The 13315-nt window shown below is 54.0% G+C and overlaps 1 protein-coding gene across 4 annotated transcripts in view; it reads right to left on the bottom strand.

Moving 5' to 3' along the window:
* Nucleotides 1-13315, bottom strand: part of SGSM2 (small G protein signaling modulator 2) — a 35208-nt gene that overhangs the window by 12897 nt on the left and 8996 nt on the right. For 2 of the 4 annotated variants that reach the window (XM_037069933.1, XM_037069932.1), the window contains exons 3-12: nucleotides 5139-5301; nucleotides 4687-4848; nucleotides 4332-4399; nucleotides 4091-4236; nucleotides 3632-3766; nucleotides 2988-3112; nucleotides 2514-2581; nucleotides 2127-2287; nucleotides 1832-1958; nucleotides 119-253 (exon numbers count right to left, since the gene is read on the bottom strand). In XM_037069933.1, coding sequence (XP_036925828.1) covers nucleotides 119-253; nucleotides 1832-1958; nucleotides 2127-2287; nucleotides 2514-2581; nucleotides 2988-3112; nucleotides 3632-3766; nucleotides 4091-4236; nucleotides 4332-4399; nucleotides 4687-4848; nucleotides 5139-5301 — 1290 coding nt within the window. The remainder of the gene's footprint in view (nucleotides 1-118; nucleotides 254-1831; nucleotides 1959-2126; nucleotides 2288-2513; nucleotides 2582-2987; nucleotides 3113-3631; nucleotides 3767-4090; nucleotides 4237-4331; nucleotides 4400-4686; nucleotides 4849-5138; nucleotides 5302-13315) is intronic. The other 2 variants (XM_037069936.1, XM_037069935.1) reach the window with 2 other exon arrangements.

Here is a 13315-nt window from a genome sequence, read left to right as displayed (position 1 = left end):
AGGCACAAGTCCCATAATGCCAACACTGCCATTCGAGCCCTGCGGTGGGTGGCAGGTGGGCCCAGGAGGGTGGGGCAGAAGGACAGGGTAGGGCAGGGAGAAGGGGAGGGATAAAAACCTTTCATCGGATTGGGAGCTGTGAGGTTCCGCGAGCAGATCATTGAGAGCATCGCGTGTAGTTTATCTTCCTCTTCCTCATCATCGTCCACCGAGGCCGCTCGGCTGGCCGCTAGGTGGTGGTAGTTAATAGTGACTGCTCAAAGAGAACAGCGAGAGAGGCAGAGCATAAGGACCCTGGTCCTGGGGCAGGAGAGACGGGACTGGGTCCTCCTGGGGAGAAGAGTGGTCACCTTGAGCCTATAGCACATGGAAGAGTGGAAGGGGGGACCTGAGAGTCTTTGGATGATTTACTGGGGAGAGCATGAAAGAAAGTGGGGGGACAGTAGCAGCTACAGAGCTCCACTCTTTGGAGAAGGCCCTCCCTAGAAAGAACAGACAAGAGAGAACCAAGGAGGGAGCCAGGGCAGGGAAGGATGGGGCCAGCTGGGGTGAGCTGGCGGCACAGGCGCTCCCCAGCCCTGGCTCAGACTGGGCACTACTGTTGGTGGCTGGATCCCGACCATCCTTCAGCTTGCGTCATGGTCAGACTGGGCCAAATGCACAGATTTCCCTGAACCCTCCTCTTCGGACTAAAAATCCAACCTTCTCCTCCAAGGGTTTCCCAGGGCTGCTCTCGAGGAGCCTGAGTCACTCTACTGGGTTTTAGCTCCTTGGAGCCCCCGCTTGCCCTCCAGGGAAGTGGATCTTGAAGTGAAGTGACCAGAAGTGGGAAATGCCAAGGCTTGGAGAGAGGAAGTGCAGGGTGAGTAATCTAAGCCGAGTGATCACCCGAGGTCAAATGCCAGGCTTGACAACATGCCTGGCAGATGCGTCTCCTAGTCAGGCACATCAGAGGGGGGGCAGGCCACCACATCTTGTGCCCTCCAAGCCTGTTGGGACTACTTGTGCTGTGGGCACGTGTGTGCAGTCTGGGAAACCCATCTGTTAGCACAGAGGCAACTTGTTGACAAGTAACTGGCACAAGTTAGGACATTTAGGGAGCAGGTGCTCTGGCAGCAAATGATCTAGGCTGGCACATCCCCTGACCTTCTTCTCAGATCAGTGGGTCTGGTCCGGAGAACAGGGAACAGAGCGTGCTGCCCGGAAAAGAACTCTGGTGTTGGTAGATACCTGGTGGGGCCTAGCAGTGTACAGCCAGGTGGGACAAGACCCATCAGTGCCAAGCGGCCTTTCGGCCCCACCCTCATCCCGCCCAAAGCTGAAAGTCCCACCCTTTTCAGATGCACCCCCTACTCCAGTTACAGCTCCTCTCATCAGTAGCTGGTTTGAGAAGGGCTCTGGCTTCGGCGGAGTCAGTGAACAGTGTGCACCCCCCACAGAGAAGCACTGACCCCGCCACCTAGGCCTTGTGGAGGTCAGGCAGTGGGCTGAGGCAAAGTGGAGGGTTCACCTTCTGTATCTAGTCTCGCCACATTCCTACCCCTGGGGCAGGGCATGAAAGTATGACTAAGAGAATATCGTATAGAGACACCTGGATCGCTGAGCTGAGATTCTTGGGGCAACAAGGGAAGGGAAAGAAAGCGGGTAGAAGAGAAGCAAACTCTTGGGGGGGCAGCTGCAGGTAAAAGGCCAAGCGAGAGACTAAGCCCCGAACCGCTGGCCTTATCCTGGTCTGGTCGTGGACCTCGCCTGCCACCCCTCCCGGGGGAGGCTGTCTCCCCCACCGCCCCGAGCACCCTTCTCCTCTGCAGAAGCAGTGAGGGACACTCACTGTGCTCATGTCTGTGACCAGGGTAAACAATCCGGAACACGTAGTCCGTGGCCCGCCCCGTGCCCACCTCCTCTACATCCACAGGCCGAGTGCTGCCGCGTTTCCGTAGCCTGGGGAACACCTTCCCCTGGGGAGGCAGAGGTGGGCAGTTGGCTCCTGCCGGGCGGAGTCCCGCCCGTTCCAGGGTCCCCGCCAAGGCTGCTCCTAAGAACTCCATGTGGGGAAAGGGAGGGAGGCAGGCAGAGAACCCACCTCACACACCCCTCCATCCACAGCCTCCCAAGCCCTGAGGTACCTTCCCCTGCTGGGTCCAGAGTGGGGGCTCTAGCTGTCCTCGAGGCAGAAGTCCGTTCTCCAGGCAGGACAAAAAGGACAGTAGGTGTCCTCCCTGTGGGAAGTGCAGCGGTGGCCTCTGGATGCCATCCTGGCTCACCAGGACGAGTGTGCCACCGTTCTCTGGGGGCGGGGGGTTGAACAAGGGTGAGTGAAGAGGGGCCTCCAAGACCTCCCGGCCCTCACCGCAGCCCAGTTGGCCAGGCCCCCAGACTTGGCAAGGGGACAGCAGGGCTGGGGTCTGGGGGTGACAAAAGGAGGACAAGACGCGCGACGGGCCGTGCCCAGCGTGTGACCGGGAGAGACAGCCTCCCCTCCCTCACCCCTGTACCCCGGACAGGAGGCTCACTCTGCTGGTGGCAGTGGATGCAGACAATCTGACTGAAGGGCACAACCAGGGCATAGTCCCAGTAAACACTGGAAAGAAACCAGATTGGTGTCACTGTGTCCCAAGACCAGCCATCCTGCTTTCCTCATCTCCTGGCCCCAGCACCTGTGAAACTACCCTGAAGACAGGATCACTGCAGCCAAGAAGTAACCTCAGCCAGCCATGTCCCTCTGGGCTCCATGCTGCCCTCAGGGCACAGAGCCTGGCAGTGTCAGATGCCTAGAGCTTGGCTCAGGCAACCCTCTTAATGCCCAGGCCCGGCTGGGTCTTAGGGAGCTTGGGAATACTTCCAGGCAGCCTCTCTCTGCGATTCTTGGCATCGGATACAGTGTGAGGCCTGCCTCCTGGAGCAGGCTGCGCCTTTCCACCCCCTGGCCTGCTGGCAAGCTCTTCCTCCCTTCCCTGGCTCCTGGGAGCGAGTCCCAAAGCCCCCACCTCTTTTCTAGCTCGGAGTCCCCCAGAGTCCCATTCATGAGCTGGTTGGGAGTCCACTTCAGGGTTAGGCTCTCTGCAGACTGGTGCAGGGAGAGGTAGCCAGGGACAGCCTCCATGTTCTCCTTCTACAGGGAGGAGATACACAAGAAGACAGAGATGACGAGGGGCTGGGAGTCTCCCAGGGATGGCCTATGGAAAATGAACTCCAGGTGGGAGTCAGCAGGCCACGCTATGCCAGTCACGGGGCCCTGGACTGAGGGCCCAGTGAAGGCAGCGGGGAACGTGAGCCACATGTGGATGTGGGCATATCCTCTTCCTGGCTGGCCTGGTGCCACTGGCTCTGCCCTGTCCGTCTCCTGATTGCCAAGTATGCCCTGAGCCAGCCATACCCAAGCTGGGCGTTCCCCTGCCTGCTGGCTGCCATTCCTGTCCCCAGACGGCCTGGTTCTCAGTTCACCAGAGCAGATGCCATTTCTGGCTCCTGCAAGTTCATGACTGGGTGTGAGACAGTGAAGTGGGGGTGAGATCCTTATCTCTCTTCTCTCTGGTCAAGCCCCTTAGGAAAGGGATACATATGTCTGGAAGGTTCTAGTCCTGGGGCCTTTGGAGGAGGGAGGTAAGGGGTGGGCACTAGGCTTTCCTACCGGCTGCACCAGCACGTTGTTCTTGCCGTAGAGCAGCCGTGTCCTCGAGTTCTGGTGCAGGGACTCCACGTACTCGCGGGCGCAGGCAGCTAGCCTGTCCTCCGAGGTGCTGCCACTCGAGTGCCGCTTCCGGATCTGCACAGAGCCCCAGCTAAGCCCCAGCCCTGGGAAATCAACCTGGGCGGTTGAAGACCCCGGACTTCCATGCAGACCCTCTCTGAGACACCGGGGATCCTTCCTGCCCCTACTTTGCTCTCAGCCACATGTGCCCCTGGGCATTTAAGTGTTCTTGGCATTAACTGCCAGTGTGGGGAAGAGGCTCTTCTGAGGTGGCCACTACCTTGGGGCATCTCCAAGTCCCAGCCTGCGTCTGCAAAGAACATGGAGGCCAGCTGCTCCCCCTACATGCCCACGGGCATAACTTGGATGAGCACACGGGGCAGGGAGAGGGGTGCCTACTCCTAGGGCTGGGCGTTTCACAGGGGAGTCCTGGCGATTAAAGGGACCCCGGATACGGTGTCTCTGGACAAGCTCATCAGCAGAAGGATCAGTCCAGTAGTGATCGGCTGTCTTGAGCTTGGTGTACTCCAAGGCACAGGGTCCCACTGTGGAGACAGACACAGCCACTCAGATGGTGCCCCCTACACCTGCCCCTAAGCCCCCACTGGCCCGGCAGAGGCGTCTCTGCTCTTACGCTCACCTAGAAGACAGGCCAAGATGGGACCAAACACAGGGTCTGCCAGTAACGCCTCCTTCTCATAGTACTTGCTGCCAGTGGGAGAGACAGACAGGGGCACTGCTGGGCTCCCGGACTCATCCCAGGGCAGTCAAGCTCACCAAGCGGGGACATTCCCACAGAGACTAAATTCTTGTTAGTCACCAAGAAGGAATAAACCCATAAGAACGGAGCTTGGTGGGGTGCCTGGTGTGGTCTATGCTTTTGAGGAGCTACGAGGAGAGTGGGCGTGCCTGTGGCTTATGCTGGACAGCTGAGCATGCTGAGGGGTGGGGCTGAAGGAAAGGTCAGGAGGTGGGCCCCAGGAAGGGGCATTCACCTGCAGTTCTCCACCAGGTACTGCACGACCCTGTCCAGCACCTTCTCGATGAGCGCTGTGCGTACCCATATGTGTTTCAAGGCCTGTGGGCTGAGGGCTGGGGCCTTCCCACTGGCAGAGCCCTGTCTCCGCAGGGTTTCCTGGTTACTCACCAAGGGTTTCCTGCAAAGAGGGGTGGGCTTTTGGAGTGCAAGAGCCCAGGGCTGAGCCCCAGACTAGTGGCACGGGGAGTGGAGTTTGGTGCCCTAAGACGAGAGCCCAGAGGACTGACTACAATGCGGGAGCTGAGGGCAGGGGGATAGGGCCTAGTGCCTGCAAGGGGCCAACACCTACCCTCAGGCCGGTACTGAGATGCCCCTCAAGAAATGAGCCCAGAAGCCAACCTGGGAAATAGCCAATACCAGATGGTAAAAGCAGAAGGGAGGGGTGGGAGGGCCAGGCCCAGGGCTCACCTGCCTTCTACTTGTTGCTGCAGCTCTTGTACCTTGTGGCAAATCTCCCCAGCTACTGGGCACGTCTTCCCCACCTTGGTGAACAGAGCAGCCACCTTGTCACTGCGCAGGAAGCCGGCGGCACGGCGTCTCAGCTGATGCAGGAGGCAAGCCTCCACCGCACCTGGGCCACAAAGGGAACCAGCACTTAAGCCTGGGTAAGGGGGAGAAGGGAGAACCCTCCTCGTTCCCACACCTAGGGAACAGAGAGGGGCAAGGGCAGGCTGACCCATGCTAGGACCAGGAGGCCAGTGTCAGTTTTAGCCAGGCCAGCAACACCGACCTCCTTCTAAAATTCCCCTTCTTATCCATCTCTTCCTGCCCTGAATGGACCTGGGAGGCTCTGATGTGCCACGCCACTCACCTCCCTCACTTGGTGCACAATGCCTCCCTCCATATGCAGCACTGCCCCTCGGGTGGTGAGGGCCAAAGTTGCCAATTCCAGGTGGCATGGGTGGCCCCACCCCCTGCCCACTTACTGGACTGGGGACCCAGGGAGCATACAGCCCAGCAGCCCTCCTGGAGAGCATGGATGATTTGGTTGCTAAGAAACGGGCTCTGGAGAAGGAGCTGAAATATTGAGGAAGCCATTGCAGAGATCAGACCTGACAGCAGCTCCTGAATTATTGATGAGCCCAGCAACTGAGAGTGAGAGATTTCTATCTCCCAAGCAGGGAGGGCTTCCCTTCACTCATTCATGTTGTTAGGGGCCAGGCTTCCTCTCTCTGCCTGGACACTGCCTACTGCAGACAGGCTCCGCAGGAAGAAAAGCAGGGCTTGGTAGGGAGAGTAGGGAGTTACCGTGGCCATGTATAGAATCCCAAAATACAGTGTGTGTATATGGGGGGAGCGGGGAAGAAGGCACTTGGCCATTACTGAGGCCAAGCTAACTGCTTTACAAGAGAGCAGGAAAAAGTCCAGAAAGGGGAAGTGATTTATTTGATCACAGAAACATGGTGGTAGTGTTAGGACTAGGACCCAGGGCCCCAAACCCTGGCCTGAGCTTCTTGCACCTTCTGCAGGAGTGTTAAGAGGGCAGGAAGGCGCAAGTGGGAGAAGGTGCCGCCTTCGCTCCATAGGTGCTGTTTTCATGAGGACTGAAAACAGTGCTGGGCTGGAGCGGCGAGGACAGGGTCTGGAGCTGTTGCAGCCACTCAGACTTCCTCTGGAAAACGTGTGTGACTGATGCGCTGAGTCTCTGTTTTACGGTCTGTGAAGTGGGGAACACTTCTAAGGACTGGTATGAATGTTACGAGATCAACAGGATCCTGCATGCATGGGGCACTTGACCCCCGTTGGTCTCTGACTCCTCACCCCTTTTTGTCCAGACTCTGTTCTATGGCTCACCTATAAGGCCTGGAATTTTGCAAGACCTCTCCTTGGCAGGGAGAGGAGAGGATGCATTGGAGACAGGATCACAGAAGTGGGTGGAGATACTGTTCTCTTAGAAACAGGGGAAGTGAAGCTTCTCATTTATTGTGACTAATATTAGAATAGGAGACCCAGACTTAGGACATAACCACTGAAAAGAGATGTTCTCACCTATTTTGCCTTCATTTTAGTAAGTGACAGGCAGTCACTGCTGTCTGTAAGTTTTGTTTGGCCCTCTCTTGTCCCGAAGTCAAAAAGCTGGAGTGTCCCGGGAGACTGGCCCGCTCGGGGAGGGCATCCCAGGACAGGGGAACAAGGCAGGACCCTCCTGCCCCCGAGTCCTGCCGGAGCTTCATCCCTGCTCAACCTTTGAGGACCTCACACGTGTTCATACAGGAAAAGCCCCCAAAACCTGGAATTATCTTCTGGAGGGCGAGCCCTTTGTAGTAAAGGCTTCCCCCACTAGGTGAGTGTTCTAGGAACCCATCTGTATCAGTGGGCTAGCTGGTATTGTTGTGAGAGGCTATGTTCGGCCTCAGTGAATTTTTTTAAGGCTCTTTCAACACATTTGCCCATTTCACGATGGGTGATTTACGAGGGCACCTGCCCACACCATGCTGAGTGTTTGGCAGTTTTTTTTAAAAAAGATTTTATTTATTTATCTTTAGAGGGGAAGGGAAGGAGAGAGGGAGAGAAGGCGAGAAGGAGAGAAATATCAATGTATGGTTGCCTCTCATGAGTCCCCTGCTGGGAACTGGCATGCAACCCAGGCATGTGCCCTGACTGGGAATCGAACCGCGGTGGTGTGGTTCACAGGCCCACGCTCAACCACTGAGCTACACCAGCCAGGGCTTGTTTGGCAGTTTTTGACCAAAAACACATGACCCCAAAATCCCACTCTCACTATTCACTTGCCCTGAGCGACTTTCTTTTGTGTTCCCAGATGAAGTAAGTCCTCAAAGGGAAGGGTTTTGTCCATGTGGAAGAGGTAAAACAAAAGATGGCAGAAGCACTAAAAGGCATCAAAATTGAGGAGTTCAAAAACTGTTCTGGGCTGTGGAAAAAGTCTCAATAGATGTAGTGCATCAAATGGAGAGCACTTCAAAGGTGACTGAAGTTTTAACACGCAAGAATACACACATGAGCCCTGGCTGGTGTAGCTCAGTGGATTGAACTCAGGTTGTGAACCAGGGGGTCACTGGTTCGATTCCCAGTCAGGGCACATGCCTGGGTTGCAGGCCAGGTCCCCAGTGCGGGCCATGTGACAGGCAACCACACATTGATGGTTCTCTCCCCTCTCTCTAAATAAATAAATAAAATATTTTTAAAAAAGAATACACACACGATGTTTTATGAATAACTTCCAGGTTTGGGGGCCTCCCCTTGTATGTCTATGTCCACATGTGCATGTGGAGACAAAATTTACACATGTGATGTGTGTATGGGGCACGTGCTGGAATCTTTGCTGAAGTGTCCACATACTCCTTTCCATAGTGAGTCCCCTTGGTCCCTGGAGGTCTTGGTGGCCTTGGGGATGGGGCACAGGCAAGAGGCCATTTCACCCCAGTCTCTAGGTCCGGGGGCTGCTGCCACCACAAGTCTGCACCTGAAGAAGGCGGTGACTATTTTCTAGGGCTGCACACCTCACCCAGGGCAGGAGAGACGCAGCACTGAACAGGCCAGACTGGCATCACGTGGCACCCATCCTGCAATCAAGTGCCTTGGTGACGTGACTAATGGCTGGGATAATGAGTCATTAACCTCCCCACCTTCCCCAGGAGATTGAATGCAACCCTGCTGGGGAGCCTGGCAATGGCAGGCAGCGGCCCTCCCTTCTGCCTGGCCTCACCCATCTTCCTAGGCAACCTCTGAGCAAGGGCGTCAGGGTGCTCTGGAGTGAGCGAAGATACTTATTTCAAGCAGGGAACGTGGAGAGAAGCCCAAATTGCACACCCAGTCCCCCGCTCACCCCACAGCCAGGGCAGTGTCTGGGGAAGACGAACCCCTCTCACCCCTCTGCTTTTCAAGCAAAGCGAACAACCCTCTATGCCAGGCATTCCGAACCCAGCTCCACAGGCTCCTTGGCCAGCAATTGTTCAAACTACCCCGTTCTTCCCCATTCCCACAGGGTTGTCTCCACAGAGAATCAGCACATGCACGAACAACGTTCATTGTGCTGGGTGCAGCATGCAGACAAAATAACAACACAGAAATAGTAGTAACAATAATAACACTAGTAATAAGTGAGAACTGCTATCCTAAGAGGGTTGGGGGATGGACTTCTGGAGCTCCCGTGACCCCCTGAAACTGTGTGCAAAATTGTTGACGTGCTCCAGCACCCTTAGGTGAGTGCTTTTATTCCGAATAGAGGGTTGACCCATGGCTTTCAGCTTCTAAAAGGGGCACCTGACCCCCCCAAAATTTAAGAACCTTGCTCTAAGATGTTTAGGTTGAGCAGAACCATAGACCTTCAAAACTCAGAGAGGCAAATATAAACTCTCTCGCTCCCGCCCTCCCTTCAACAGTGAACAACCCCCCCCCCCCCCCACAGCTGCAGTTCCAGAGCCTCAGCACAATGTCCAACTCCCCTGCAGTCCTTGCTCCTCGGGAGAAGCCCATTCAGAGGCCCGTGCCTCTTCTCCCCTCCCTTATGAAGGCCCAGAGCACCAAGCAGGAGAAGGCCGCTGCCTTGCTTCTCTTTCCACCCCAAACAGCCACCGTGGAGGGCCGTGGCGGGGGATACCTATCACAGCTAAAGCATCGAGTCAGCAGGACCCATCCCCCTCTAACCAAGCTCTCTGGGCCCTGGTCGCCCAGATGTAAGGGCCACAGGACCCCCTGTCCCAGAGGGTTCACCTACAGCCCTCTGGACACACCAAAACAGGGGTGGGCAGGCCTGACAGCATTCAGCTCAGTTCATGTGCGAAAGCACAGGCCAACTTATAAAAACCAACAGTTTTTGCTCATTAGTTAGCGAGGAAAGGTTTGGTGAATGAATCGAGACAGAAATAGAGACGTGACTCAAGCATGATCATCTTACCTCCCCACCCTGGCCTTCTGAGTCACCGTGCCAGGTGGACTCAGGGCACCCTCTCTACCTTGTCATCTCACGTGCTGACAGGAAGGCTCACGGAACTGCACCTCTGGGCAGGAGTGGAACCAACGTTAACCCTGGCACCTTGCTGTGGACATCTCCCTTCACCCAGAAGGTCTGGCATCGTCGTCCCAGGGAGACACCAGGAACGGCTGGCCTTGAGTCTCTGCCTCACTAGCCTCTGACGTGTCCCTGAGGTCTGTTAAGTTACAGGGTTAACAAATGCTAAATGGGTGAAGACTCTAAGTGCTGATGGAATAGGATAAGGCCCCCTCCTACAAACCCATGACACACCAATTTGGTCATTTCAAGGAGTCCAATTTGGAATGGAGCAGATATTAGTAGACAGAGATGGAAAGGACTTGGGAAGGAACCGAATCTTCTCATGCCTCGCTGGAGGGAGGGCGGGCTGGTACGGCCCTGTGGAGGCAACGTGGCACAACCTACCAGCAGGAGAAGGAACCTCTGATCCAGTGACCCCTCTCAAAGCATCTAGTCCACAGATACAACTGCAAGGTTACTTGGTTACAACAGCAAAGACTAAAAACCATCCACATGCCCATCGACAAAGGACAGGTTAAGTAAATACGGCACAGTCACAGAGGAGAATGTTATGCAATTCTGAGAAAGAATGAGGATTCTCTCTAGAAACTAAAAATGGAAGAGCAAGATGCAGAGCAGTACGGTTGCATGGTACCCTGATTATAAAAAAGAGTGGGATAAACAAGGAAAATAATTTTTTATTACTATAAAAATTCTGGAAGGATACACAGAGACAAAAGTGGTAGTGGTTCCCCACGTGGGGATCAGTAAGTGGAGGGGAGCCAGGAACAATGAGACTTTGCACTGTGTATCTTTTGTATAGTTTTGATTTTTGAACCAAGTAGATACACTACCAACTCAAAATAATTATTGTAACAATTGAGTAGGTGCCCATTCCAGCCAGATACCAGTAGTCCATCATGGCATGATACCAGAGGTTCTTTCCAAACTAGGGGTGGATCAAAACTCGCAAAACCCACGGGCACCGACCCATTCCTTCACCAGCTCCCTCCGCAAACAGTCTCCCAGTTGGCTTGGCCTCCCATCCCCACAGGAGCGTCTGGGCTCTGCTTAGGGAAGCCACAAGTAATCTGAGCTGGTCAGGGGCCATAGAAACAACTCAGTGGGCTGGGACACACTCAGGTGTCTCAGGAGTCCACAAAAATGGACAAAAGCTATGGCTGCCCAGCCCAGGAAATGCAGAAGTGGATCGGTCAGTCCAGGGGTCCTCAGAAATGACCCTGGCTTTCACCTGCATATCTGTTTAAAGTTGCACTCAGGAGTCAAGGGGCCTGCGAGCCCAGACTGGTAATAGAGGGACATGCAGAATGACCTTCAAGGAACTAGGCCTAGGGACACAGCACCCAGAGTTAGCACAGCACGAGGTGGAGGCTGGGCCTGAGGCTCTGCCCAGGAGGGGTTTCTCCTAGGAGGAGCAGGTGTTCCCCGATCTCCCCTCCCACCAGCTGCTACCTGTGCAAGGGAAGAGAGTTCGGCTGTGGTTGCCATAGAGCCCCAGTGAGGAAAGCACGGGGTGGGGTGGCCAGCCACAGGTTTGTGGACTCTACTCAGAGCAGAATTTTTCAAAGCCTTGGGTGGTGGAACCAAGACTGTCAGAAGAGGAGCGGCCTCACTGGCGAGAAAGGAAAGGGTGGGATGGGTGGCCTCTTTTTAAGTTAGGAACTTCCTCTAACTGCTAATGGAGGAAGTCAATATTTACCTGCAGCAAGGAGGTGGGAGGAGCAAAGAGGCTGGGCCGGGCTCACGTCATCAGCCTCTCTCCCCCCACCTCCCCTGGCTGGTACTTCCACCCAGGGACTCAGAACGAGCTTTTCTATGATAACTAGGGTACATTTTCTCTCAGCCTACACTGGGTGACGTTGGCTGTTTGCTTCAGTATGAGGTGGCAGCATCCAGCCTTGTTCAACATTGTAGAACAAGAAGGCACTGCCCTGATATTGCAGAACTAAGATGAGGAAAATGAAATTCACACCTCACTCACATACGCATCTTCCTCCCCCCACTGGGAAGGCAGGGCAGGGCCAGCAGGCATAGTACTCCAAAGGCATCCTGGGGAACCAGGCCAGTGCTGGCCTTATGCAGCTTGGCAAGGGACACACTGCTTCCCAGAGTATCTATCTATGGACACCATGCTTGGTGACCAGAGCTGTGTCTCCCAGACAGCTAACTGCTCGTCAATGCCCCACCCCTCCAGGCTCCACCACTGGGCAGACCTCACAGGTCGACCCATCCCTGGGCAGCTCAGGCTTTGTAGCAAGACAGATACAGGTTGAAATGCTTTCCTTACTAGCTATTTGATTTTGTGCAAATCACTAAGTCTCTCTGCGCTTCAGCTGCAACTGGGGAAAAGAACAGGCACCTCAACAGGTGTTGTGAGACTGAAGGCAACCGCAAACCAGGTGCCTTCCCTCTTGTGCCTACAGATGGTCTGGGGTGCTCCTCCTCCCGAAGGCCACCCGTTCCACCTCTCAAGGGTGTAGCTCCAGCTAACACCCGTTCTCTTTCCTGTATCTTTAATGTTTCCCTATGAAGTACTTTCCATTTGTATATAAACATTCTGTAATTTTTCCAACTTAAAAAAAAAGACACCATCACCACTATCACCTACCTTGGCCCTACATCCCCATTCAGGTAGGTGTTGAACTGTTCAGCTGTTCCCCTTTATGTAAAATTTCTCAGGGAAGTTATCTATATTCACTAACTCTATCTACTTCTCCCATTCTCTCATCGTCCCCTCCTTTATAAAAAGAAAAACATTTCATTACGAAAAATTCCAAACATACACAACAGAGGACAATACGACAAACCCTGCATTCTCACTTAAGCAATGACAAAGTCATGAGCAACCTTGTTTCAGTTATGCCAACTCCAACCACTTTTTTGCTTTCCCCCAGATTATTTAAAAAATCTTTTAAAAATCTTTTATTTATTTTCTTTTTAGAGAGAGGAAAAGGGAGGGAGAAAGAAAGGAAGAGAAACATCAATGTGGTTGCCTCTCATGTGCCCCCATCTGGGGACCTGGCCCCCAACCCAGGCATGTGCCCCGACTGGGAATCAAACTGGCGACCCTTTGGTTTGCAGGCTGGTGCTCAATCCACTGAGCCACGCCAGCCAGGGTGCCCCAGATTATTTTGACCCAAATTTTGTTTAAAAATTTTTTAAATTCATTTGAGAGAGAGAGAAACGTTAATTTGTTTTTCCATTTATTTATGCATTTATTGATTAAGTCTTGTATGTGCCCTGACCAGGGATCAAACCGGCAACCTTGGTGAGATAAACCGATGACGCTTTTACCAACGGAGCTACCTGGCCAGGGCTAGAAGCAAATTTTAGATAGACACCATAGACTTTTATCTATATTTCAGTATGTATCTCTAAAAGATGATTCTTTTTAAACATGTGCATAGTACTTTTTAAACTTCCTGATTGAGTTTCTGGAGTACAGATTTCTCTGACTGTCCAGATGCTTCAAACTCTCAGAAACAAGAATTCCCAGAGGGAAACCTGGGAAAGGTTCTAGGAGGCTTCATGGGGAAGCCTGTAGGGTCACTTTGAATAACAAAGTAGAGTGTCTTCATGGTGTGATGACAGCTACTGCCTCCTGGCATCC

The sequence above is a fragment of the Sturnira hondurensis genome, unplaced genomic scaffold (genome assembly GCF_014824575.4).
Source record: "Sturnira hondurensis isolate 20B ecotype Veracruz unplaced genomic scaffold, ASM1482457v3 Scaffold0018728, whole genome shotgun sequence".
Classification (NCBI taxonomy): Eukaryota; Metazoa; Chordata; class Mammalia; order Chiroptera; family Phyllostomidae; genus Sturnira; species Sturnira hondurensis.
Note: the sequence above shows the minus strand (reverse complement) of the source record. Positions and strands in the feature narration are given on the sequence as shown.